General features: G+C 38.0%; 1 protein-coding gene and 1 long non-coding RNA gene across 12 annotated transcripts in view; one reads left to right on the forward strand and one right to left on the reverse strand.

Moving 5' to 3' along the window:
• Nucleotides 1-17,814, reverse strand: part of LOC146396049 (uncharacterized) — a 72,579-nt gene extending 54,765 nt beyond the window's left edge. The window contains exons 1-3 of the long non-coding RNA XR_014829410.1: nt 17,520-17,814; nt 14,592-14,624; nt 13,768-13,870 (exon numbers count right to left, since the gene is read on the reverse strand). This is a non-coding gene — a long non-coding RNA (uncharacterized LOC146396049). The remainder of the gene's footprint in view (nt 1-13,767; nt 13,871-14,591; nt 14,625-17,519) is intronic.
• A 203-nt stretch (nt 17,815-18,017) lies between these two features.
• The window catches only part of GLS (glutaminase), an 84,870-nt gene continuing 75,063 nt past the window's right edge, over nt 18,018-27,824 (forward strand). For all 11 annotated transcript variants that reach the window (XR_014829395.1, XR_014829396.1, XR_014829398.1 and 8 more), the window contains exon 1: nt 18,018-18,637. Coding sequence is in view for 7 of the 11 variants with exons in the window: in XM_021076049.2 (XP_020931708.2) it covers nt 18,249-18,637 (389 nt within the window). In the remaining 4 variants the exon portion in view is untranslated. The remainder of the gene's footprint in view (nt 18,638-27,824) is intronic.

Genomic DNA, 27,824 nt, shown 5'->3' on the forward strand with positions numbered 1-27,824 from the left:
AGCAATTTGTTTTACTTTATGCAGCTAATGCATGGGGCTGACTTTACACATCATAAAATCTCAATAACTGTTATGTCATAAAATTCTGTAGGTAGTTTATAGTCACATCCAGAGTGCAGTGATAATGGAAGGGTTAATACATAGTTTTTTTTTTTCCACAAGGGTATTCCTGATCCTGGCTTTCATCTGATAGTGGATATAGCCATGTATAATTGAAGCTATTACAGGACTTTGCTCTTAAAACCTCTCTTATCATTGTTAAATGTGCAAAAGACCTCTTTTCAGTGTTTTGATCTTTTTGTCAGGTTGTTTTCCAGGAAGTGGTTGCTAGGAGTAAAAAGTTTTATTATTTAGAGATAAGTGGAGCCTAGATATCCCATGTGCTTAAAAAGTACCCCCCCCAAAAAAAACCCCAAAACAAAAAACCCTAGATTTATTGACTGGAAAAGTATTTTTGCAACACCATTTGTACCGGTCCACCTGCTTTCTATTTACTTGTGGTTATCTACTTTTGCTAATGATTCTCTGAAAGCACACACTAAGGTTTGCACCAAAATACTCTCCTGGAGACTGCTGGAGGAGTCTGCAGGGCTTTTCAGGGCTAACAGCTGCCTCTAATGACAGTGAGCACGTGCACGCCGAGTGACTACAGAGCCCCCTGCTATGAGTATGAATGCAGCTGGTTGCACAGTACATGAATTACCCTTGAATATAGTTGTCTTTATATTCTGATAATGTCCACCACTGGGGAAAAACCCATCAAGACTGAAGTTGTACCATCCAGGTTACAGAGACCCTGGTTCCACACATGGAGGCCCTGAGGTTCTGAGCAGTGTATTCCTTTGCCCCTTTTCATATCATCCTTCAAAGAATCTTTGATTATTAACCTAAAGGTGTGTGAACCCTTTATTGCTCTTGCAAAACTACCATATGCTAGGCTCTTTATAGCTTTTGTCTGGTCACTGAACTTAAAACATTCTTTAACCTTGTTTGATATTTACAATATGTCACCTGCAATTACCTTAATATCTGTTGTTTTTCAGATAGACATGAGATTTCATCAGTAAGTTACTAACAATCTCCAGACAAAAGCCCCAACTGTTTGTGACCCATGCTCAGAATCAGATTTTGGACCCAGGCAGCACATTTGAGACCACTTAGGCCAAGCTTCCACTTTACAGACAAGGGAACTAAAGCACTGACAGATCAAGGGACTGCCTAGGTCAATCAGTAAGGTAATGGCCAGGCTGGAGCTAAATTCCAGGTACCTGACTCTCTTTAGAGTACCAAATATATTATTTTATTTATTCAAAAAAAATTTTAAATAGTTATTTCCCCAATACAATTTTTTTCTACTGTACAGCATGGTGACCCAGTTACAAGTACATGTACACATTCTATTTTTGCAACTTATCATGCTCCATCATAGGTAACTAGACATAGTTCCCAGTGCTACACAGCAGGATCTCATTGCTAATCCATTCCAAAGGCAATAGTTTGTATCTATTAACCCCAAGCTCCCCAACCACCCCTCCCCCTCCCCCTTGGTAACTACAAGTCTATTCTGCAAGTCCATGATTTCCTTTTCTGTGGAAAGTTTCATTTGTGCTGTATATTAGATACCAGATATAAGTGATATCATATGGTATTTTTCTTTCTCTTTCTGACTTACTTCACTCAGGATGAGAGTCTCTAGTTTCATCCATGTTGCTGCAAATGGCATTATTTCATTCTTTTTTATGGCTGAGTAGTATTCAATTGTGTATATACACCATATCTTCCTAATCCAATTGTCTGTTGATGGACATTTGGGTTGTTTCTAAGTCTTGGCTATTATGAATAGTGCTGCAATGAACATGCAGGTACATGTGTCTTTTTCAAGGAAAGTTTTGTCCGGATATATGCCCACGAGTGTGATTGCTGGGTCATATGGTAGTTCTATGTATAGATTTCTAAGGTATCTCCATACTCTTCTCCATAGTGGTTGTACCAGCTTACATTCCCACCACCAGTTTAGGAGGGTTGCCTTTACTCCACACCCCTGCCAGCACTTGCTATTTGTGGACTTATTAATGATGGCTATTTTGACTCATGTGAGGTGGTATCTCATGGTGCTTTTGATTTGCATTTCTCTAATAATCAGTGATGTTGAGCATTTGTTCATGTGCTTTTTGGCCATCTGTACATCTTCCTTAGAAAAATGTCTATTCAGTTCTTTTGCCCATTTTTCCATTGGATTGTTGGCTTTTTTACTGTTGCGTTGTAAAGTTGTTTGTATATACTAGAGATCAAGCCCTTGTCTGCTGCATCATTTGAAACTATTTTTATTCTGTAAGTTGTCTTTTTGTTTTCTTTTTGGTTTCCTTTGTTCTGCAAAAGCTTGTCAGTTTGATTAGGTCCCACTGGTTTATTTTTGCTCTTTTATTAAACTTTTTAATAAACAAACATAAATTTAGTTTTCAAAATAAGAAAAAAATTATTTCTTGAATTTCTTACTATACAAGAACTTGATTTTCCTCTCAATATTTGGGCAGATCCTAGCAAGTATATACACTTGAGGCATTTCTTTTAGCCTATGTCACAAATTACTTAAGAAAAACAACAGTTAGTAAGGAAATTAAATTAAGTTTATCTCCAGAGTTGTCTTCTTTGTTCCCCATCCTCTTCTTTAGATTTTCCTCTTGGTGCTCTTAGTATCTTAAGATATGCATCCCAACCTGTTCATGGGCCCATACCTATAATTTAGGATACCTCTTCCTGTTCATACCTCTTCCTACTTCATTTTCTCCTCTGCCTGTATAAATTTACCTATACAGTATACACTATCCTCTTAGCTCCTCCTTTCAGTTAGTATGTTAGCAAAGCTCATATGCTCATTAATACAAAGGTTCTCCTGTTTTTGCCTATCATGAGATGTCAGTCACTCTCCTGTATTCAAACACTATTTTTAGAAACCCCTGTTAAAATGCAATCAATGTTAGCTGGTAGGTAAAATCCAAGAAGGCAATATACCCCTGCTGGAATGAAAACATAAGCCTGGGAGTTCCCTGGTAGTGCAGTGGGTTAAGGATCTGGCATTGTCACTGCCATGGTGCAGGTTTGATCCCTGGCCCCGGAACTTCCACATGCTGTGGAAGCAGCCAAAAAAATAAATAAATAAACCTGTCGCTCTCCAAGTTGTAAGCATTTTCCTTAGTACCATGCCTCTTGCAGTAGAAATGTAATAGCATCCAGTGTTCAATGTCAAGGGTATCTAATATATACCAAGTCTGCAGGTATCTCTGGATACTTTTTTCTCCATCTGGAACACTGATGGCATAGGTCAGTGACTAAATAACTGTGAGAATATATCAAGAATGGATTACGAGACTTCTTTTTCTTGATTCAAATTATATTTTTCAACTTTGGTATTAGTTGTGGAAATAAGAAGAGCTAAGCATAAGAGGCATTTAGTTTAAAAAACATAAAATATGTTTACTTGAATTTGCTGATTCAAATATTTTAGGCACACACTTCTAGGTTAATGGTCATTTTATAGGCTGACCTTTATATATGCTGCCAATAGGACTGGCTTCTGTATGATCCAGGGCTTTCTCCTACCTTCCTCTCATGTTAGATGGATCAATCATGATAGGATAGTCCCCAAAGCACAGAAGCTTAAAATGACAAAGTTTCTTTCTTTGAACTCAGAGACCCAGGTAGACAGAGCAGCCACCAGCTTTAAGAATTAACAGTTAGACTGGCATAGGGAAAGAGAGTAAAAAATTATGCACTGTTTTTTTAAACAGATAATCACATTTCCCTGGCCACAGAAAGCTGTACAGATACAATCCAACTTCTAAAATGCAATCCTATACAGAAGGAGACAGGAAATATCGAGTGGAGAGTGCTAATAATACCACACCAGATTGCTTGTAATTCCCTGAACCTGCCATTTAATTTCACTCTTTTTTGTTCTTGTAAGAGTGACCTTGTTAACCTCATACACTGGTTTTCTACCTGGCAAAATCACCTACTTTCTAGAATATTCCATAATATCCCTGATACAATTATTTTTATATCATTTTTATCCACTGAATATACATACATACATAATGTTTATAGCATCCAGAATACTGAATTGTAATTAGTAGTTTACGTAGCTGTGTTTCATCTACCTCCTTAAATCAAAAACCGTGTCGTACTCATCTTTATAATCTTAGTTCCCATCACAGTAGTTGGCACAGGTAGACAGTCACTAAAAAACAAGGTGCCCATAAAGTCCTTTTGCAGTCTGAATTTTTAATAAACATCCCCTCTTCATGAAATATAATAGAGAAGAAATTTATTCAAGATTCAGATAAAATTGTCAAAGTTTTATTTGTTCTATTTCTTTTATTTTCCAGTTTATAAATTCCTATGTTACATTAAACAACCTCAATTATGTTGCTAAAAATTGTGATATTCAAAATGATATGTCAAAAGCTCAAAAATGTAAATCCTCCTGTCCAGCTGGGAGAGAGGTACATAAATAATTAGAGTAATAGAATAAATTAAGATATTACTGGATAAGCCTTGATACATTAACATAGAGAGAATCCTTTGACTCTTCCTGGAGAGGTCAAGGAAGGCTTCCCAGAGGAGACAACATTTGAGCTGAGTTTCTAGGAAACAGAAAGTACATCTAGATGGGAATGGTAAGGGGTAATAGTAAGAGTAAAAGCCACCAAGAAATATGTGGTACTTTTAAGACAAGTCTCTAAATTTTTTTTTTTTTTTTTTGGCTTTTTAGGGCTGCACCAGTGGCATATGGAGGTTCCCACACTAGGGGTCCAATCGGAGCTATGGCCGCTGGCCTACACTATAACACAGCAACATCAGATCAGGACCCCATCTGCAACCTACACCACAGCTCACAGCAATGCTGGGTCCTCAACCCCTGAGCAAGGCCAAGGATCCAACATGCAACCTCAGGATTCCTGGTCGGATTCATTTCCGCTGTGCACGACAGGAACTCCATGTCACTAAAATGTTAAATAGATTATTTCACGTTTTTGTGTCAATTTTCTCACCTGCAAAGTGAGACTATACCTACCTGCCTTTTAAATGGCTATTATGAAGGTAAATGATTATTATTTAAGAAATTGAAGAATACCACAAAGATGGAAAATGGGGACCTTGAAGGGTTAGTGCAATTTTAAAGGGTAGAGAAAGGGGCTTAGGACATATACAGTGATAAGAGTGGTGTAAGAAAAGACTCCAAGGAGGAAAGTTGATTAAGTAAAAGAAAATTGATCATTTTGGCAAAAATAATGAAGAGCAAGTTAAGGTTCAACACTAACCAACTAGAACAGGTAGAGAAGTCTAGTTTAGCGGAAGGAGAAAGTTGGTTTTCTTAATATGGCCTAATATTTTTTGTTGGGTTGAAAGGGAAAGAAATATAAAATTATAGAAATTATTCAGGTCCAAACTGAAGGCTGGGGCAGGCTCCTCAATGCTTAAAGAGATGTATCTTCAAATCTATCCCTTTATTTTAAATAATGCAAGGCTATCATATATAGCTCCCAAACAACTGAGGAAGTCATATAATATTTAAATAGGCTAAAATATAGTTATATAATTTTGTGGGGTTAAGAGATGAAAAAGAAGATTAATAAATTGTACCCAGGGCAAAGAGAAAGATAGACACAGAGAAAAAAATCAATACTGTGATTTTGGTTTTTTGTTTGTTTGTTTTGTTTTGTCTTTTTGTCATTTCTTGGGCTGCTCCCATGGCATATGGAGGTTCCCAGGCTAGGGGTCTAATTGGAGCTGTAGCCACCGGCCTACACCAGAGCCACAGCAATACGGGATCTGAGCCAAGTCTGCAACCTACACCACAGCTCACGGCAATGCCGGATCCTTAACCTACTGAGCAAGGCCAGGGATCGAACCCACAACCTCATGGTTCCCAGTCGGATTCGTTAACCACTGTGCCACGACAGGAACTCCAATACTGTGATTTTGAATCAGCCAGAATGTCTTAATGAAAACCCAGATTCAAAATGGTTTAAATAATTAAAAAAATGTATTTGGCCAGACTCATCAAGAAGAGGAGAGAAAGAACTCACATAAACAAAATAAGAAATGAAAAAGGAAAAATCACAATGGATACTGCAGAAATACAAAAAACCTTAAGAGAATACTATGAACAATTATATGCCAATGATTTGACAACCTAGAAGAAATGGACAACTTTCTAGAGACATACAGCCCACCAATACTGTATCAAGAAGAAACAGATCAATTGAACAGACTGATCACTAGAAATGAAATTGAATATGTAATAAAAACACTCCCTACAAACAAAAGTCCAGGACCAGATGGCTTCAAAGGCAAATTCTACCAAACATACAAAGAATAACTTACATCCATCCTTCTTAAACTTTCCAAAAGGTTGAAGAAGAAGGAACACTCCCAAAGAACTCTATGAATCCACCATCACCCTAATACCAAAACCAGACAAAGATACTACCAAAAAGGGAACTTATAGGGCAATATCTTTGATGAACACAGACACAAAAATTCTCAACAAAATTTTAGCCAACCGAATTCAACAACATATAAAAAAGATTATATACCACAACCAAGTGGGATTCATCCCAGGTTCACAAGGATGGTTCAACATACGCAAATTAATCAATGTCATTACACCACATTAAAAAAAAGAAAAGTCAAAAACCACATGATCATCTCAGTAGTTGCATAAAAAGCATTTAACAAAATCCAACATCCATTCATGATAAAAGCTCTTATTAAAGTGGATATAGAAGGAATATATATTAACATAATCAAAGCCATTTATGAAAAACCCACAGTCAATATAATATTCAATGGAAAGAAACTGAAAGCTCAAATCTGGAATAAGACAAGGATGCCCACTCTCACCACTTTTATTCGAGAGAGCATTGGAAGTCCTAGCCACAGCAATCAGACAAACGAAAGAAATAAAAGGTACCCAAACTGGAAGAGAAGAGGTAAAACTGGCACTCTATCAGATGGCATGATACTATATATAGAAAACCCTAAAGACTCTACACAAAAACTGCTCAAACTGATCAATGAACTCAGCAAAGTAGCAGATTAACAAAGTAACAAGATTAACATTCAGAAATAAGTTGCATTTCTGTATCCTAAAAATGAAATATTAGAAAAGGAATATAAAAGCACAATGCCTTTTAAAAATTGCAACCAAAAAAATTAAATGCCTAGGAATAAACCTGACTAAATAGGCGAAAGACTTATATGCATCTATCTGGACAAAACTTTCATGCACCCCTATGTTCATTACTATTCACAATAGCCAAGACATGGAAACAACCTAAATATCCGTGGATGGATGATTAGATTAAGAAAATGTGGTATATATACATAATGCAATACTACTCAGCCATAAAAAAGAGCAAAATAATGCCATTTGTGGCAACATGGATGGAACTAGAGACTCTCATACTAAATCAGAAGAAGAAAGACAAATACCATATGATATCACTTATATCTGGAATCTAATATATGGCACAAATGAACCTATCGAGAAAAAGAAACAAACTCATGGACTTGGAGAACAGACTTGTGGTTGCCAACTGAGAGCAGGAGGAAGTGAGATGGACTGGGAGTTTGGGGTTAATAGATGCAAACTATAGCACTTCAAGTGGATAAGCAATGAGATCCTGCTGTATAGCACAGAGAAGTATATCTAGTCACTTGTGATGAAACATGATGAGGATAATATGAGAAAAAGAATGTATATATATAATTATGACTGGGTCACTTTGCTGTACAGCAGAAATTGACAGAACATTGTAAATCACCTACAATAGAAAAAGTAAAATTCTTAAAATATAAAAAAAGAAATGTATTACATGTAACAAAGGAGGGCAGACATCAGAATTGGTTGAAACAGTAGCCCATGAATGTCACAGAGATTCCAGGTTCTTTGTATGTCTCTATTGTGTTGGCCTTGGTACGCTGGGTTTGCCTTAAGACTGGTTCCTCTCCTGGTAGCAACATAGCTGCAGCAGTTTCAAGGGAAACAGAATTTCCATGACTAGCTAATACCAATGGTCTGGAGTAGAATCTGTACCAGAAATAAACCGCAAAGAATGTTACATTGCTATCATCATCTGATTGTTCAGGTAATTGGAAACATAATAGCCCAAGGGCCAAATTATTCTTGCAGATTTTTCGTTCCACTAGCGCAGTGTTAAAAATAATGAATGAGCTGTGTTTAGAATTTAGATAATTTTATTTATTTTTAAAAATTCTATTTCTGGATTATCTCAAAGAATCCAAGGATCTATTTAAATTACTGGGCTTCATCATTCCCTAAAATATTATAACCTGGTGTGTTTTACTCACATTAACTACCAAGTTTCTCATTGGGGAAATTACTCCCAAAGACTTTTAAGACCTGTGTGGTATTTTCGTTTGTTTGTTTGTCTTTTATTTTAGGGCCACAACAGTGGCATATGGAAGTTCCTAGGCTTGGGGTTGAATCAGAGCTACAGTTGCTGGCCTACACCACAGCCACAGCAATTGGGGATCTAAGCTGAGTCTGCAACCTACACCACAGCTCACCACAGTCGGGTCCTTAACCTACTGAGCAAGGCTGGGGATCGAACCTGCATCCTCATGGATACTAGTTGGGTTCGTTACTGCAGAGCCACAATGCGAACTCTGGCATGTGGTATTTTTGTATCAATAAATATGAGGCATTTGTCCAATGGTTCAAAAGAGATGAGGTCAAGGGCCACATCTCGCTGGAGGGCATGTCTTTGCCAACTCTATTTTTAATTAGCTGTGTGACCGCATTAACTTATAATTTCTATAGCCATAAAATTTAATAATTAACAACTATCCCCAGCAAGTATGTTACAAAGATAAATAACTTTTAACTTCAAAGGAAGAAAGGATTTATCTTTATTCACATTTTTAATGAAAGAATTGCTTTCATATTTGTGTTTGACATAATATGAACCAATTCACATCAACAAACTGAAGGAAAAAAAATATGATTATCTCAATAGATGCCGAAAAAGCTTTTGACAAAATTCAACACCCATTTTTTTTAAGGCTAAAATATTTTTATTCCAAATATCTTGATGACTGATTTTTTCTTCTAATAACCAGATCTGGCCAGTAACACAAAAAATAAATGGATTGCTTCATATGAATCTAGACTGGACCATGTAATTGGAATTTGACTGATGAGAGAGGTAAAATCAATAAAATCTCTGGAGCCATAGATATAGTCATATTACATTTTAAAAATTGCACCCTATTCCTTTCTGACAACATTTACACTAGGATTAAATCATCCACTTTAAATTCCCTTTATGTTGATAAAAACTGGAAGAGTGTTATTAAAATCTTAATTAGTTCAGATGAATTCACGTAATTTCAAAGATGTTAGGGAATTATACTAATTCCCTAAAAGCTAAAAACATTGAACAATAAAAGAAACTGATTGAAAGGAGCAAAGTAAAAGTATTACTATTATTTGCCCCTTTTCTCAAAAACCCAATGAAAGCAGGGGAAAAAAATAAAGAAAAACCATATATAGGGCAAGGGAAGGGCTCCACCCTCAGTAGAACACAAAATATTCATTCCTCAATCTAATACGCTTTTCCTTGACTCTCGAGTAGAATTCAAATTTCACTAAAGTTATTATCGGGAAACAATCAAGCTCTTAGAAGAAAAGAGAGGTGGATATCTTTGTGCCCTTGGAAAGGTAAAGATTTCTCAAACCTCACAAAAGTATTAACAGTACACTAACCAGGTGTTTCCACTGTGGCTCAGCAGTAACTAACCCGACTAGCATCCATGAGGATGCAGGTTTGATCCCTGGCCCTGCTCAGTGAGTTTTTTTGGTTTTTTGGGGTTTTTTTTAAAGAATTTTTTTAAATTACTCAAACAAATTTATCACATCTGTAGTTATATAATGATCACCCATTTTTGATAAAAACTCCCAGAAAGTGAGCATAGAGGTAATCTACCTCAACATAATACAGGCCATATATGACAAACCCATAGCTAACATCATTCTTTTTTTTCCTTTCCTGTCTTTTTAGGGCTACACCTGTGGCATATAGAGATTCCCAGGCTAGGGGTCTAATCAGAGATTTAGCTGCTGGCCTACGCAACAGCCACAGCCATGTTGGATACTTCACCCAATGAGTGAGGACAAGGATCGAACCTGTATCCTAATGGACACTAGTCAGATTCATTTCTGCTGAGCCACAACAGGAACTCCATTCTTTTTTGTTTCTTTGTTTAATGGCTGTACCTGCGGCATGTCCCTGGATAAGGGCTGAAACAGAGCTACAGGTGCTAGCTAGCCTATGCCACAGCCACAGAAATTCTGGATCCTTAACCCAATGAGTGAGGCCAGGGATTTAACCAGCATCCTCATGGATATTAGTTGGATTCTTAACCCACTGAGCCACAACAGGAACCCCATGAACATCATTCTTTTTTGTTTTTTTAGGGCTGCATATGCGGCATAAGGAAATTTCCAGGCTAGGGGTGGAATCAGAGCTACAGTTGTCGGCCTTTGCCACAGCCACAGCAATGCAGGATCTGAGCTGAGTCTGTGAACTACACCACAGCTCATGGCAACACTGGATCCTTAACCCAGTGAGTAAGACCAAGGATTGAACAAGCATTCTCATGGACACTAGTAAGGTTCATTTTCACTGAGCCACAACAGGAACTCCTAACATCATTCTTAATGGTAAAAGGCTGAAAGCTTTCCCACTAAGATCAGAAACAAGACAAGGATGTTCACTCTCACCACTTTTATTCAAAATAGGTTTGGAAGTCCTACTTATAGCAATTAGGGAAGAAAAAAATAAAACGAATCCAAATTGGAAATGAAGTAAAACTGTCATTGTTTGTAGACAAGATACTATACACAGAAAATCCTAAGGGTACTACCAGAAAACTGCTAGAGCTCATCAATAAATTTGGTGAAGTTCCAGAATACAAAATTAATACACAGAAATCTCATTCCTATAGACCAACAATGAAAGATCAGGAAGAGAAATCAAGGAAACAATAAATTTACCAGCACATCAAAGAGAATAAAATACCTAGGAATAAACCTACCTAAAGAGGAAAAAGACCTGTACTCTGAAAACTATAAGACACTGATGAAGGAAATCAAAGACCATGCAAACAGATGGAAAGATATATCGTGATCTTGGAACCAGGACAAAAATTTTTTTTAATTTGTATGGAAACACAAAATACCCCAAATAGCCAAAAAAAATACTGAAAAAGAAAAATGGAGTTGGAAGGAATCAGGCTCCCTGGCTTCAGACTATACTACAAAGCTACAGTCATCAAAACAGTATGGTTACTGGCACAAAAACAGAAATATAGATCAATGGAACAGGATAGAAAGCCCAGAAATAAACCCACGCACCTATGGTCAACTAATCTACAAAAAAGGAGGCAAGAACATACAATGGAGTAAAGACAGTCTCTTCAATAAGTGGTGCTGGGAAAATTGGACAGCTGCATGTAAATGAATGAAATCAACATACTCTCTAATACCATACACAAAAATAAAAACTCAAAATGAATTAAAGACCTAAATGTAAGACTGGATACTATAAAACTCATACTAAGAGAAGTAACTCAGCCAGAGAAAAATATCATATGAGATCACTAATGTGTGGCATCTAATAGAAATGATACAATGGAACTTATAAAACTGAAAAAACTCAATGATTTTGAAACCAAATTTATGTCTAACAAAGGGGAAACGTGGTGGAGGGGATAAATTAGGGGGCTGAGATTGATATATACACACCACTATATATAAAATAGATAGGTAACAAGGACCTACTGTATAGCATAGAGAAATTTGCTCAATACTGTGTAATAACCTACATGGGAAAAGAATCTGAAAAGAAATAAATGTATGTATATGTGTAACTGATTTACTTTGCTGTATTACTGAAATTAACACAAGTTTGTAAGTCAACTATATCCCAATAAAATTTTTTAAAAAACCAATAGTTTTTTTCTATAAGTTTTTCTGTTAATTAGCCATTTGTATCTTTGGTAATACCTTAATTCAAGATATTGTTTCTTGGTTACACTTTTGAAATATATTTACAGCGTCGTTACATTGCTCACTAGTTGTATCACCCATCATTGGTTAGACAAAATTAAATAAAGTTTAAAAGGAAACATTAAAAACTGAATGTTGGACTTGTAATATTTACTATACTTAAAATCACTAGAGAAAAGTAATGTCTTTTCAACATTATAATAAAGCTTCATTTCTTTTTTTAACATTTTTTTTCTTTTTCATACTATCTTCCATCATCTTCTAACCCAAGAGATTGGACACAGTTCCCTGTACTGTACAATAGGACCCCATGAAATATTTCAAACACAGAGAAAAAGAGAGAGAATATAGCAAACACCTGTGTATCAAGGTAACCAGGTACCATATTCACTTCAGATTTTAAAGTTATTTTTTTAAAAAATCAGTCATTATAGATACAGTTGAAGCTCTGTGTACATTTCTTCAATCCCATTCGCTATTACATATAACCAAAGATAATAACCACTGCACTAAATTTGATGTTAATCATTCCTATACACATTTGAAATGTTTTAAACCATATATGAAACTCATAAATAATGTTCATTTTGCATGTTTTACAATTTTATAATCATGGTATCATTATATATATATGTGTGTGTGTGTGTGTGTGTATATATGTATACATCTATAACTTGGTTTTGAACATTCACTTTAATATGTGATACTTTTAGGATCATTAATTTTACATAATATATTTTACCCCATTATGTGGAAATATCACGTTATTTTGATCCATTCTCCTATTGATAAACATTTAGGTTGTTTCTAAAGAGATTTTCTTTTTATACATTACACTGTTTGTTTTACTATCTGGGGTGCATATGAATAAAGCTCCACCTCAGAACATACCACATGGTGGTGTCATTATGAGAAGCAGCATATCACAAATCAATCTTTCTTGTGTAGAGCTGCCTCTTGTGACTTTTTATTAGATAGAGGGACTCACATGCTAACTGTGAATGTTAGATGCTTGAAAAGTAAAGATAGTTTGAAGGAATCCAATCTATACTGAGGATGAATACTGATTCCTCTTTACCCAAGAACATCAAAATACATTGCTGTGGACTCTTTTTTTCCCCAAATGTCTGAATTTTGGATTTAGCTCCATGAACAATGATTTTAGTAGAGTTTAGTAATTATTTCCCAAATTAGCAATATGATGTTACCATTTGATGAGCATAGAGACAAAAATCCAGGTTCATTTTTCTTTTTCAGAGCTTAGAAAATATGACAAATTTCAAATGTTAACCCAATATTAGATTTAGTAACATAAAACCAACATAGCATAATTTATATGGAGCTCATAATTTAACCACCAATGATTTCCTACAGTTAAGAGTGTCCCAAAATGTATGGCATGTTGAAATACCAATCAAACATCTCTTACTTGAACTCTGGTTTTCATCGTCTCTGAAAGAGAATGCCTATTCTGAATATGAGAATATTCTGATTGTCCTTTCAGTGGTATTCAGTTTCAACTGCTCTAGAGGTCAACTGCCTATCTTTTACAGTTCTCAAATACTCGTAATTAATACTAGTCTCATGGTTTGTCTTCATTCAGTTTGGGCAATACACTGATCAACCTAAGTCATTCTAAGGTAATAACCCCCCCAGTTGAAATTACTTACAGTAAGGTTTATTTCTCTTCATGTTTGTCAATCACAGTCATCTTCAGCTTTGTTCCACCATCCTGGGACCCAGGTGAAGGAAGCATGCCCTCTTTGAAACATGCTGTTCATGTATCAAAAGGAAAAGAGAGATGACAGAACCAAGTGATGACTCAGTTTCTGCTCAGTAGTGGCCTACACCACTTCCTTTCACATTTCACTGAACAAATCAAGGCATAAGGCCAAGCCTGCCATTCAACAAGGTGAGGAAGCAAAGTCCTCACTGGGAGAGACAAAAATATTTGGGAAGAATATTACAATCTGCCACAGAGGTTGTTTTCATTCTCAAACAGGCATCCTTCTGACTGACTTTTAGACAATTTATAAAATCAAAAATTTTAAAGTTTTGCTAATATACAAGACTTTCCAATATTTCGTCCAATTTAAATTTTTTTGAACCTCCAAAAAATAAAGAGATTAAAATCAGTCTGAAATGAGAGTTCCCATTATGGCTCAGTGGAAACGAATCTGAGCAGTATCCATGAGGATATGAGTTTGATCCCTGGCCTTGCTCAGTGGGTCAGGGATTCCGTGTTGCTGTGGCCGTGGTGTAGGCTGACAGCTGTAGCTCCAATTAGACCCCTAGCTTGGGAATTTCCATATGCCATGGGTGCAGCCCTAAAAAAAGCAAAGCAAAACAAAACAAACTAAAACAGTCTGAAAAATCCATTAATATCAGGAGGCCTCATGCATATAATTGTGATCTAAGTCTAAAATTAATTTATAAACTGAACCAACTGAAATCTTTACCATACTACTCTGAATGAAGGAAAATAAATGATTACCATTGCACTCTTCATCCCAGCCATCAGGGGACCCTTGAAAAGAATTTCATATAGTTAGTATTTCAGTCTTGTCAAATTTGATGAAAATCTCTCTTGCCATTTTTGTGTGATAATGTAAGAAACAGAGGTTCAATTTAATTTACATAGATGGCAAATGATATTTTTTAGTTTAATTGTATATGACATGTACATTTGGGTCAGCTTTTTTTTTTTTTTGGTCTAGTAATTCTTCTTTGCTAAGTGCTTTTTTTAAAAGGTATTTGTGCACTGAGCCCAACTTTGTTTAATCTGTCTTTACAGCAGTCTCTTTCTTTTTTAAGACACTTTGGAGGAGTTCCCTGGTGGCTCGGTGAGTTAAGGATCTGGCATTTTCACTGCTGTGGCATGGGTCTGATTCCTGGCCCAGGAACTTCTGCATGTGGCAGGCATGGCAAAAAATTGGAAATTATTGGTTTTCTAAAAATGAAGAAAATTACCTTATTTGGGGAAGCTATCTTCTTTTTAAATATTTTATGATTAGATGGTTTTAAAAAGTTCCCAGTTTGACCCTTCAATAATAGATGTGACAACTAATCACACTGCACAATAAAATTTATGCATTCATGGAAAAATAATTATTACAATTAACACATAGAGTGCTACTAAGACTGTTCTAATGCTTGACATGCATTAATTCATTTAATACCCACAACAATCTTAAAGGTAACCAATATTATTCCAATTTTATAGATGAGATATTTTTAATACTTGAATAAAGATCTAAATTCACCTTTGGAAAAATAAGTTATGTTTGGCAGGTCTTATCAGCGAGGCTAGGAAGTTGGCCAGTTAAAGCAGGAAACCAACAGAAGAAAGGGAAGTAGTAGCAGAAGCTTGTTTAGAATTTTCCTGAATCTTACTCTATTCTCTAAATAAAAGAACTTCCAACAAGCCAAAACCAAAACCAAAAACAAAACAAACAAACAAAAACCCCTAGGCAACTCTTTTAAGCTGTTAGTCAAAGAAGAATTATTTTCTATTTAACTCTAGGTCAAAAAATAATAATACTCTTTTCGTTATTTTGAAGGGTAAGATCTGGAACTTTTACCCAGGTTACATTGTCATCTTGAAACATTAGCCTTTTCTAAAAATCTTCAAAAGAACACAGAAGCTCAGGAACTGTTCTTCTAGTTAGGATGAAAACAAAGAGCATAAATTCCAATTTTTCCTTTCTATAGCTAATTACCTTCTCAGTGGCTATGAAACCACAATCCATTGTAAGATCGCTACACTTATCTAGCAGTAAAGAGGAAGTCTAAGAGTGGCTCTGACAACCCAAGTACATGATAAACAGAAGAGCTGTCTTCTATTTGCACATATTTTGATAGACTATTGTATGATATAAAATGCTTGTATAGGGATAGACTTTATTTTATATGATGTTATTATTTAATAGGTGCATAATTAACCTAACAAAATAGTAATTAATTCTAGTTCATAGTTCAAAAGTTTATTTGATTAAAAAAACTAAAGATGTTTAAAAATTATATAAGGTAAAGAAAATAATTGAAAGTATTAAATGAAAGTATTTAATTCAATTTACATTATTTTCAATTTGCTAACTTTTCACTGGTCTTCTAAAACAAGGGGTTAAATTTCAGCAGATTCGTAAATTCTCCTACATGTTAGGAATAATATCTGCCCATTCTCACTAGCTCATCCTTCGAAGCAGAAACTCTAGAAAATAATCTATTATTAGGTTTGCTTTCTATATTGTTAAGTATACTACACTTAAACCTTAGAACGCTGAAAGGAATTTTCATTGGGAAATTAAAGAAACTAAGAAAAACCAGCAGAAAATAATAACTGGATTTGTCAATAGCTTGAATGTGGTTGAGAGTAAGGAGGCAGTAGAAACTGATAAGTGGTTATATCTAAGAGATGGGACAATATTCAGGTTTATGTCATTGATAAGTCAGACTGGAAAGGTTATGGAGAAGAAGTATTTGTTACCTTTCCTCCAAATCTTAATGTTCCTTTTCCTGAAGATATTGTTACCTTGACTCTTTAACAAATTTTAGTGACAGGTAACATTAAGTAGTAGTAAATCCTCTAAACAATTTGCAAGTCTTTTAATAAGTGTGATTACTTGCTTTACATATGATAGATTTTTCCACGTGCTTCTAGTTAAAGATAGAAAAAACTTAAACATGGCAAGACTGTGGCATGCAAAAGGTCACATAACCTGTAGGTACAGTCAGATTTCCAATGACTAATCTAGTGCAGTATTTTAAGATTCATCAGATTACTAAATCTGATGATCAGTTAATGATGCACCTGTCATACACCCTTCCCTTTTCATAAAAATCATCCTATTAACCTTTAAGAATCTATGCATATAAACCTAATTGTTTTGGTAAACTCTCTAAAAGCTTTTCTTTTCGCGTGGAGTGGACTGTAGATGTAAGTTCAAAGAAAAATTCAGAGTTTATCAGCTCCTTGGTTCTTTTCCTACCGGTCCTCAAAGATAAATGGATCAAAACAGCTGAAACGATTTAAAGACCTAGTATCTGGATGCTTCTATCTTATGACAATCAAGCAGCTTTAGAATAGAAAAGTGTCTACAAGTTTGCTTTCAAGCAAACGAGTGTTAAGGGAATCGCTGCTATTAAAAAATCTTTTTGAGATGTAGGTGTACATTTTAAACAGTAATTTTTAAAAAGGGAAGCAGTGGTGTTCAGGAATTTCCCCCTTTCTCTTGGTCCTCCCCTGAACTCCAGCCCTCCAAATGGCTAAGTCGCATAGCTGAAAGGATTTTGCTCATTTTTTCCAAAACATTTCACATCTGGGCAGTCGCCAACCATAGGAACATTTGGGCAGAGAGCAAAGCTCGTCTGGGTCTGCCTTCTGGGGATCGATGCCCTCAGAGGCGTCGCCACACGCCCTTACCAGTTAGCTCCGGGCCAGCAGCAAGCTTGGACCAGCCGAGCTTCGACAGCTGGGCCAGACGCCAGCGCGGGCCAAGCCCACTGACTGACCGCCGGCCCTCCGGCTGCATAAGGCTGCTGCCCATCAGTCTCCCAAACAGTTCGAGGCCCTAGAGTCCAGGAGTCCATCTGCTTCGTAAAAGACGAGACCGTTGAGCCCCCACTTTCCCCACGAGGGTAGCCTCAGGGCTGACGAGGCGAGGAGGAAGGGGCTACTCTAGAGCCCGGCCTGGCTACCCTGCTTCGCACGTCAGTTTGATCCCTCTCCCCGCCCCCCGCCAGTCCCCGCCTGACTCCGCGCAACGGGCGGGGAGAGAAATGTGACTGCTACACCCACCAATCAGAAGCGAGGTCGAGGATCTGAGCCAATCGGGACCGGCGACTGGGGCAGGCCGCCAGCGTCCTCCCGCCCCCGGGAGGGTGAGCGCGGAATGTCCCCGGCCCGCCCCTGCGCCTCAGTCTCAGTGCGGGTCCCTCCTCGTTTGGGAGCAGAAGTGGCTGCGGGTAGTCTCCGGAGCAGCAGCAGCAGCAGCAGCGTCGGCGGTTGCCGGAGCCGGAACCACACCCACGTCACTGCCCCTGTCCTCTTTTGCCCTCTCGTCGTCCGGTCGGAGACCGCATTCTCAGAGAGCGGCTTGCCCACGCCCGGAGCATCCTCCCTTGCTGAGCGAGCGCTGACGGACCCGGCGGCATGATGCGGCTGCGAGGCTCGGCGATGCTGCGGAACCTGCTCCTGCGGCCGCCCGCCGCTACCTGCGCGGTTCTGAGGCGGGCGCAGCCCCTCGCCACCCTGTGCCGGCGCTCCCGGGGCGGGGGACGAACGGGCCCTGCGGCCGCCGCGCGGCTCCACCCGTGGTGGGGCGGGGGCGGCCGGCCAGCGGGGCCCCTCGCGAGGGGCCTGTCCAGCTCCCCTTCGGAGATCCTGCAGGAGCTGGGCAAAGGGGGCACGCAGCAGCAGCAGCAGCAGCCCGGGGCGTCGCCGCCCGCGGCCCCGCCGGCGCCCAGCCCCAAGGACAGCCCGGGGGAAACGGACGGGTTCGGCAACAGCGAGGGCAAGGAGCTGGTGGCTTCCGGCGAAAAGTGAGTGTCTCTGCGAGGCGCTGGAGGCCTCATCCTGCGTGGGGCCCATGCCCGGGAGGGGCCTGCGGTGGGGCGGGATGGGAACGGAGGTTCGAGAAAGAAAGAGATGCCGGGCGGCCTGCGCCGTCTGCGCCATGTGATTAGGCCCAGCCCCGCCCGCGCCTTCCCCGCCTGTGCCTCACCGCTCAGCCTTTACTTCCCTTCCCCGCCGCGGGGTGGAGCCGCCGAGGGGTCAGTCTGGTCCACCCCCCCACACCCCCCCAGCGCTGGAAGCTGTGGCTGCTTGGCCCGCGCCGCGTGCTCCGAGCCCGGCTCCCGGCGGCAGCGCCTGGCCGCCCGCCTAGCCCTTCGTGGGTGATAGCACACGAACAGACCGAGTGACATTTAAGCGGTGGGCGTTGAGCAGAGCTTCTGCCTTCCTGACGCGTTGCTTTTCCGGGCTCGAGTTTCCTCTCTCCCTAACCTCCTTCGATCTCTACCACCCTGTCTAATGTGGCAAAGTATTCTCAATATTTCTGGAGTGGCTTTTTCAGACGTATGTAGGGCCATCTGCGGCACCGGAAATAATATTTCCGAAACAAGGTTAAGAGGAAAAGGGTCATGTGGCTGAGAAGATGGGGCATGCCGTGCAGTACAGACCACCTGTTTCACTGGGGATCAGCTTTGGCCTGTCTGACATCTTTCATGAGACGGGTGAATTTTTGAAAATAAAAGTTAAAAAAAAAAAAAGATAAAAGTCAAAATAACCAAGATGAAATGTGAGGGGTAAAACACTGGAAAAACGGAGTTAAGTAGCTTTTGTGATTTATATTGTGAGAGGGTGTTAAGCCATCTATTCCGAACAGCAATTTAGTCTTAAAATTGACTTTTCCTACGCAGTCTGTGAGGCAATTTCCTGGATATTTCGTCTTGAGTTAATAGAAGCGAACACAAACTTTGTTTTCTCACTGTAGGTAAAAATTTACCTGTTTTCTTTATACCTTACTGGTTTTCTCACCTTGTACTGACGTTATATGACCTGTTTTGCCTTCCTCTACTTACATTATTATCTTCTGCCCAAGAATATTTTAAGTCAAACTGAAAGTGTGATTCTTATACTTTCAATCTCAGACCTAGCTTAATGTTTCCTGTAATTGAAATTGGCACCTTCCTAAAACATTCCAAGCAAAAGTTGTTTTCCCAGACTGAAAAACGTTATTTTAAAAAAAAAAGCACTTAGTGATGGGCAAAATTTGTGGTATCCTGTGATAAAGATTTTGTGCCACAAAGTACCATTATGGCTCTGGGCAGGTCATTTAATTTAGTTGGATGACTCAGATCCGTTCAAGTTCTAAAAAGCTAGACTTTGGTCAAATTTCTACCTCTTAAATTTTTAGTGACTAGGATTTTTAGTTTTTTTAGTGACTAGGATGTGTATGCTTAATCTTCATTTGGTATTCACTTAACATCATTTGAATTACCTGGCATGTAACTAATTTAAGTAAACGTGCCCAGAATTACAGAATTGAAAAATGCAATTAATAGCATTTAAAAGTTGTCCTTAAAGGATATATAATGGGAACTGCTTTCTATTGAAAATACCTTTTGTCTCTTCAGTGGCTCTAGTGTCCCTCTTTTTTCCCTCCTTTTGTCAGATAGAAAATTGAGCATTTCACAATTTGCTTGTTTCCCAGAAGCTTCTAGCTCCATTGCCATCTAAATAAGAAATCATTTCGTAGCAATAACTTTGAAATGCTGTTTTATCTAATACTTATTGTCAACTCTACATAAAAAATGACCTGTCCTGTCCCTCCCAGCCCCTAAAGAAAAACAGTGTAGGGGCGGAATCTTTCAAGAATATTTGCTCAGTTGCTCTGGGAGTTTGAATGGCTAATATGTTTACCTTATTCAAGGGAGTCTGTTTTTGCCACCAAAATTTGGAGTAATAGCTAGACGGGCTTAGGAGCCATCTAAGTATGTGATACACCTGAGAGCTTTCAATCAAGGATTTTAAGAGTGAATCCCAGCTGTTGCTAGTTCACATGTAAGTGGGGAGCACCTGCCTCAAAAATATGAAAAAAAAATTTAATCTGGTTAAAAATTGTATTTCCTGAATGATCTGGTTTCCAGATGTAGCTTTCCTCCTTTGACTGTATCCATTTTATCCTTATGTGATAAATATTTCTCTTATTCTGGTAGGTAAGATTCCAACTGATCTTGTTATCCTTTCTAATGTTCAGCTTCCAAAGCATAGGTCAGCCTCAATCAGCAAGCCACCTGGAATGCCAGCACTTACTCAGGACTTTACTGGGTTCTGTAGAGGATTATTAAAAGAAAAAGCTGTGTGAAAATTAAATGAGTTAACATTTTATAAAAGGCTTATCAGGATAATATTTGGCATGTGTTAAATACTACATAACTCTTAATTTAAAACATTTTTGTATATATTGCAAAACCTTACAAGGACATTGGCTTCCTTTGAATTTTAGGCTCAAATGAAAAACTTCTTTTTGTTTTTTTGGTTTCCAGAAAAAATTTCTCTGGAGAGATTGTTGTACTGAAGTGAAATTAAGTTATTTGTGCTTTTGACCTTTTACCCCGCTTACCAGTAAGCTCAGAGTGAATTTAATATTAGCCATAGCAATTTTATTAGTTTTATGGCTGGGATACTTACTTTTCCAACTTTCCTTAGTCTAACTTTATGTATAAATTTTACTATATTCTGGAGGAGGCAGGATATAAGCGAATTATCCTCTTTTTTTCCCCATAGTCAAACTCTTTGAACCAGTTTCATTGTAGACTATGCCATCTCCTTCAACCACCTTCAGTCCTGGTTTAAGTTATGATTTTACTGCTATCCTAAATATCTTACAGAAAAGTGTAACAGTCTTTGCTGTTTTCCCTGCAGTGCTCTCCTTCAATTTTGTGACTGTCATTCCATTGGAAACCACTTTGTGTGGCTCTCTTCATCTTTTTTGTTTTGTTTTGTTTTGTCTTTTTAGGGCTACACCCATGCTGTATGGAAGTTCCCTGGCTAGGAGTCAGTCAGATCTGTGGCTTCTGGCCTACACCCCACCCACAGCAACACCAGATCCGAGATGCACCTGTGACCTACACCATAGCTCATAGCAATGCTGGATCCTTAACCAACTAGCAGGGCCGGGGATTGAACCTGCATCTATCCTCATGGATACTAGTCGGGTTCGTTACCACTGAGCCACAATGGGAACTCCCCTTTAAAATTGTTCTTTCTTATTCTGAGGCTCTTTTTGGGTTTGCTCATGGGGTAAACCCTGAGATTGAGAGGCCTTTGCTTCTTTCACATTTGCCATCTCAATAGCATATCCTTCTCTCAGCTGTGACTTTCATCTTTGTGTAGATAATATTTCATCTTTCATCCAGGCTTTGTTGTCGCATTTATCTCCATATAGCTGATGTCTTCAGAATTAAAATATATAACTCCCCCTGCATCCATCCTTCTGTCTCATTTCAATCTATTTTGTATGCTGTTTCAGGATTCTATATAGAGTTTTAATTTCAAAATACCATTCCTTCCAGAAAACCAGTATATCAAACCATGCCGTGTAGCATTCAGAATTCTTGATTAACCTTTATTTTATGTCAATACTTATCCAACATGAATTTTTTTTTTTATCACACTGTCTCTTTTCTCTCAAGATTGCCATACTTCATTTCTGTAAACCCAGAAGTGTATGTTTTATCTTAGTGAAGGACCCCTGGGAAGGGTTGGCAGGTGGGAATGAGGGGTATTTTATTGTTTAATTAGGAAGGAAAAGGTGGAGGATGATGCTGGAAAAGTATCAGCACATGCATGCTCCTTAGGAAACAGGTAATTCATACAGGGTACAGTATTTAAAGTATTCCATTAAAACAAGATCATGTTTCCCCAAACAGATTGGCAAATGTTAAATGAAGTGATGCAAAAGTTATAGGAAATAAGAACTCTTACATTGCTGGTAGAGGTATAAATTTTAACTATATTACTTTGGTAATATCTGTTAAAAATGGCATTCCCATGATGCAGTAATTGTATGTTTGCTTATCTACACAAAGTCATGGCATTTTTAAAGTATATTTTTAATTAATCATAATGAAAAATATATTAAAAGTGAAAATGTAAAGACTTCTGTTAGCTTCAGATAGTATGACTTTGTTTTGGTAGTTCATATTTATTTTTAATAAACGGAAATCAGGAGTTCCCACTGTGGCCCAGTGGTAATGAATGTGACTAGTATCCACAAGGATATGGGTTTGATCCCTGGCCTCATTTAGTGGGTTAAGGATCCAGCACTGCCATGAGCTATGCTGTAGATTGAAGATGCATCTCAGATCTGGCAGTGGCTGTGGCTGGGGCATAGGAGCTACGGCTCTGATTTGACCCCTAGCTGGGGAACTTCCATATGCTGCAGGTGCACCCCACCCCAAAAAAAGAAAAAAAATGGAAATCAAGTGAAAAAATCATTACTTCTAGGCTGTGGGAATTGAATTTCAAAGTAAGAGTCAGTACTTACACATTTGACAAACATTGAATTAGGTCTATAGAACAGAACTGATAATGAAGTTGAAACAGTGTTTGGCAAATAAAGATAATGTATTTTGGAATTGAAAGAGAACTTCTGTTGAAATAGGTGACCAATTCTGTTATGATCCTTTAGTAATGCATTTGCTTTTAATTTTTAAAAGTGAACATATTTACAATTCACTTACATTAAAATCAAAATTGAAAATATAGTTGATTTGGGAGGTAGGGCTTCTCAGTGAACCCCTGGTCATTTTATTTGTGACTTCCTCAATAGTAAACTTTTTTTTTTGAGATTACTGTTATCAGTGAATTTTAGTTTTGTTTAAATGGCCAGTCATAACACACATAATCTTTTTTTTTTTTTGCACAATGTTTCCTTTAAGCCACATGCATATGCTTATCCATTGATAATATCTGTATATAATCTATAATTAATAAACTAGGTGCTCTTAATTAATACTTAGATGAACTTCACTGAAGGAACATGAATTAGATCCTGAAGTTTATTAGTCTCTGAGTTTTAGTTGTTTCCAGGCTTTACATTTTTGCAAAGAAGTCTGCCTAAAAGTCAGCTAACCCGGGAAATGACTACCAAATAGAGCTCGGTCTTTCTTTGTGAAGGTTTGTGTGTAGGGAAAAGTAAAGGTGGGGGCACTATTTTACTCTGAAAAAGATAAAAAGTCACCTTGAAGAGATGTTCGTTGAAGATATTTTTGGGTTTCTTCAGCTTTAAAAAAAAAATTAGTAAGAAAAATGTGTAGTACTTCTTACTTGTGATATTTAAGTGAAGAAAAATTATGACTGTAGAAACTGAAAGTCTACTTACAGGATTTGCCTTCTTTAAGTACCTCAGCCTTTGAATCCTGTATAAATCAAAGAGTTGCTTTTCTGTGCCATTTCACCTAAGTCATTTGATACTAAGAGGAATGCTTAAAGCTCAATGAACAGAAAGATTTATAAAATCTTTATAAAACAGTTATATGTATAAAAACAGTCATTAACTATAAATATCTCTAAGTATGGTAAATAACTTTCATGTAGAGACAGTTACCCTGATTTTATCCTGGAATCTACTCAGGTGTGAAATTGCTTTGGTTATGAAACATGGGTGTATATGACTGAGAACTGCACTTGGTGATTTTTTCGACTACCTACAGTGTTGTAATAGAAGCAAAATGTTAATGCGTCATGGCTTCTTTGGGGAAGTATTCTCTGGTTGGATATTTTTGAAGAAATATTTATAGCAAAAGCACTATTTTAAAACAATGAACTATTGCTGTTGCATAATGAACAAAAGATTGATAGCTTTCAGGACTGAGAAATATATATTTTTTGGAGTTTCTGTTGTGGCTCAGTGGAAATGAATCTGAGTAGTATCCATGAGGATGCAGGTTCGATCCCTGGCCTCGCTCAGTGGGTTAAAGATCTGGCATTGCCATGAACTGTGGTGTAGGTCACACCTGTGGCTTGGATCTGGTGTGGCTGTAACTGTGGCATAGGCCAGCAGCTACAACTCTGATTTGATCCCTAGCCTGTGAACTGGGAGCCTCCATACGTCATGAGTGCAGCTCTAAGGAAAAAAAAAAAAAAAAAAAAAAAAAGGAAGAAATACATATTTTTTTGCCTACTAATATCTGGTATAGGCCTCAAAGGTTTTTTTTTTTTTTGTCTTTTTGCCATTTTCTTGGGCCTCTCTCGCGGCATACAGAGTTCCCAGGCTAGGGGTCCAATCGGAGCTGTAGCCACTGGCCTACACCAGAGCCACAGCAACTCAGGATCTGAACCGAGTCTGCAACCTACACCACAGCTCACGGCAACGCTAGATCGTTAACCCAACTGAGCAAGGGCAGGGATCGAACCCGCAACCTCATGATTCCTAGTCGGATTCGTTAACCACTGTGCCACGACGGGAACTCCAGACCTCAAAGATTTTTAAATTGTCATCTTGATATGGATATTTTGAATGATGTAGGCACTTATTTTCTTTGTAGGAGTTATTAAAAGTACAGAACAATTTTTTTTTTTTTTTGTCTTTTGTAATTTTTAGGGCCACACCTTTGGTATATGGAGGTTCCCAGGCTAGGGGTCCATTTGGAGCTGTTGCTACCGGCCTACACCACAGCAACACCAAATCCAAGCTGCGTCTGCTACCTACACCACAGCCCACAGCAACGCTGGATCCTTAACCCACTGAGCCAGACCAGGATGGAACCCACAACCTCATGGTTCCTAGTCAGATTTGTTTCTGCTGCGCCAGGACGGGAACTCCCAGGACAATTTTTAAACTCTATGAAAAGCTTTAACTATATTCGTATCTTTTTTGGGAGTCTAGGCTAACAAAACAAACTGAGGTGTAAAAAGAGTTATTCACTAATATTTTGGCATAGTATTATGATTATTACAGAAAAGTGCAGAAAAACTTGAGTTCAGCATAAGTGGAATGGCTAAGTAAATGTGGTACATCCATATGAGAGTTTCTTATTCATTCATTTAAAATGAATGCACATGCTTTTTAGGAATATAAGAATATAATGTTAAGTCGAAAGTAATAATACAGAATTTTCTATGTAGCTTGATCTAAAGTGGTTTTAAGCTTTTTAACAATTCTTAGAAAAAGTAATGGAGGGAAAAGTCTCCAGAGAAAATGTTGCCTAGGAGTTCCCATCATGGCACAGTGGAAATGAATCCGATTAGGAACCATGAGGTTTGCAGGTTTGATTCCTGGCCTCGCTCATTGGGTTAAGGATCTGGCGTTGCAGTGAGCTGTGGTATAGGTCACAGATGTGCGGCTTGGATCCTGTGTTGCTGTGGCCATGGCGTAGAATGGCAGCTGTAGCTCTGATTGGATCCCTAGCCTGGCAGCTGTCATATGCCGTGGGTACGGCCCTAAAAAGCAAAAAAAAAAAAAAAAAAAAAGTTGCCTATTTTTCTGCCATTTTATAACATAATGAATAGGATTTAACATTTCTTGTTCAACTTATGTTTACTGTAAGGGTGCATTACTATACTGTGCTAAAATACAGTGATGATGCTCTAAGGCTAAGTGTTGGCAGACTTTTTCAATGAAGGGCCAGATATTTTTGGCTTCCCAGGTTCTGTAGTTTCTATTAAAATTATTCAAATTAGCTGTTCTAGCAAAAAAGCCATAGTTAGTAGGTAAATGAGTAGGCATGGCTGTCTTGCAGTAAAACTTAAAAAACAAAAACAAAGAAACCCAAAAAACAGGTGGCCAGTGCTATAGTTTGTTGTCAGTGACCCCTGCACTAAACTGTTTATTTGTGTAAGGTGTTCTCTCCTCTGATTCGTTCTGCTTTGAATGGTTTGTTCTTCTGTGGATTTGTGTATCTTATCTTAGTTGCTGTATTTTGTTCTTGGACCTCATGTCTTCCCTTTAGCTATTTTCCCTCTCACCTTCTAAATTCAGTCAGTTCCCCTTCATTTGGGGAGGGTATGTACAATTTCTCTGTCTCTCTCTCTCTCTCTCTCTCTCTCTCTCTCTCTCTCTCTCTCTCTCCTTTTATTTATTTATTTATTTATTTATTTATTTGCTTTTTAGGGCCACACAGCATATGGAGGTTACCAGGCTAGGGGTTGAAACGGAGCTACAGCTGCTGGCCTATGCCACGGCCATAGCAACTCCAGATCCAAGCCCCATCTGCGATCTACACCATAGCTCACACAAATGCCAAATCTTTAACCCAGTGAGCGAATCCAGGAGTTGAACCTGCAACCTCATGGTTTGTAGTCAGATTTGTTTCCACTGCTCCATGACGGGAACTCCCAATCTCTTTTATTTAAATTTTTTTTCTTGCAGTATAGTTCCTTTACAAGGTCGTGTTAGTTTTAGGTGTGTAGCAAAATGATTTAGTTTTATATGTGTATAAAACACACAGGTATTTTTCAGATTCTTTTCCCTTATAGGTTATTACAAAATATCGAGAACAATTCTCTGTGCTATACAGCAGGTCCTTGTTAGTTATCTATTTTATATATAGTGTATATTTGTTAATTCCAAACTCCTAATTTATTCCCCCCTGCTTTCCCCTTTTGTAACCATAAATTTGTTTCCTATATCTGTGAGTCCTTTTCTGTTTTGTATTGAACTTCATGTGTTATCTTTTTTCTTTTTAGATTTCACATATGAGATAACATGTTATTTGTCTTTCCCTGTCTGACTTCACTTAGTATGATCTCTAGGTCCATCCATGTTGCTACAAATGACATTATTTTGTTCTTTTTATGGCTGAGTAATACTCCATTGTATATATTATCTTCTTCACCCATTCATCTGTCCATGGACATTTAGGTTGCTTCATGTCTAGGCTATTGTAAATAGTTCTGCAGTGAACATTAGAGTGCATGTATCTTTTCAAATTAATGCTTTCTGTGATATATGCCCAGGAATGGGATTGCAGGATCATATGGTAGTTCTATTTTTAGTTTTTTCAGGAACTCCTCCATAGTGGCTGTAGCAGCTTATATTCCCACCAGCAATATAGGGGAAGCTTTCTTTTTTCCCATACTATCTCCAGCATTTATTATTTGTAGACTTGATGACCATTCTGACTGGTGTGAGGTGATACCTCATTGTAGTTTTGATTTGCTTTTCTCCAATAATTAGCAATGTTGAGCATCTTTTCATGTGACTTTTGGCCGTCTGTATGT

This window comes from Sus scrofa, chromosome 15 (assembly GCF_054392235.1).
Source record: "Sus scrofa isolate SSC_HxYL_T2T_F1_AM1 chromosome 15, Sscrofa_HxYL_maternal_Yorkshire_Landrace_v2.0, whole genome shotgun sequence".
Taxonomy (NCBI): domain Eukaryota; kingdom Metazoa; phylum Chordata; class Mammalia; order Artiodactyla; family Suidae; genus Sus; species Sus scrofa.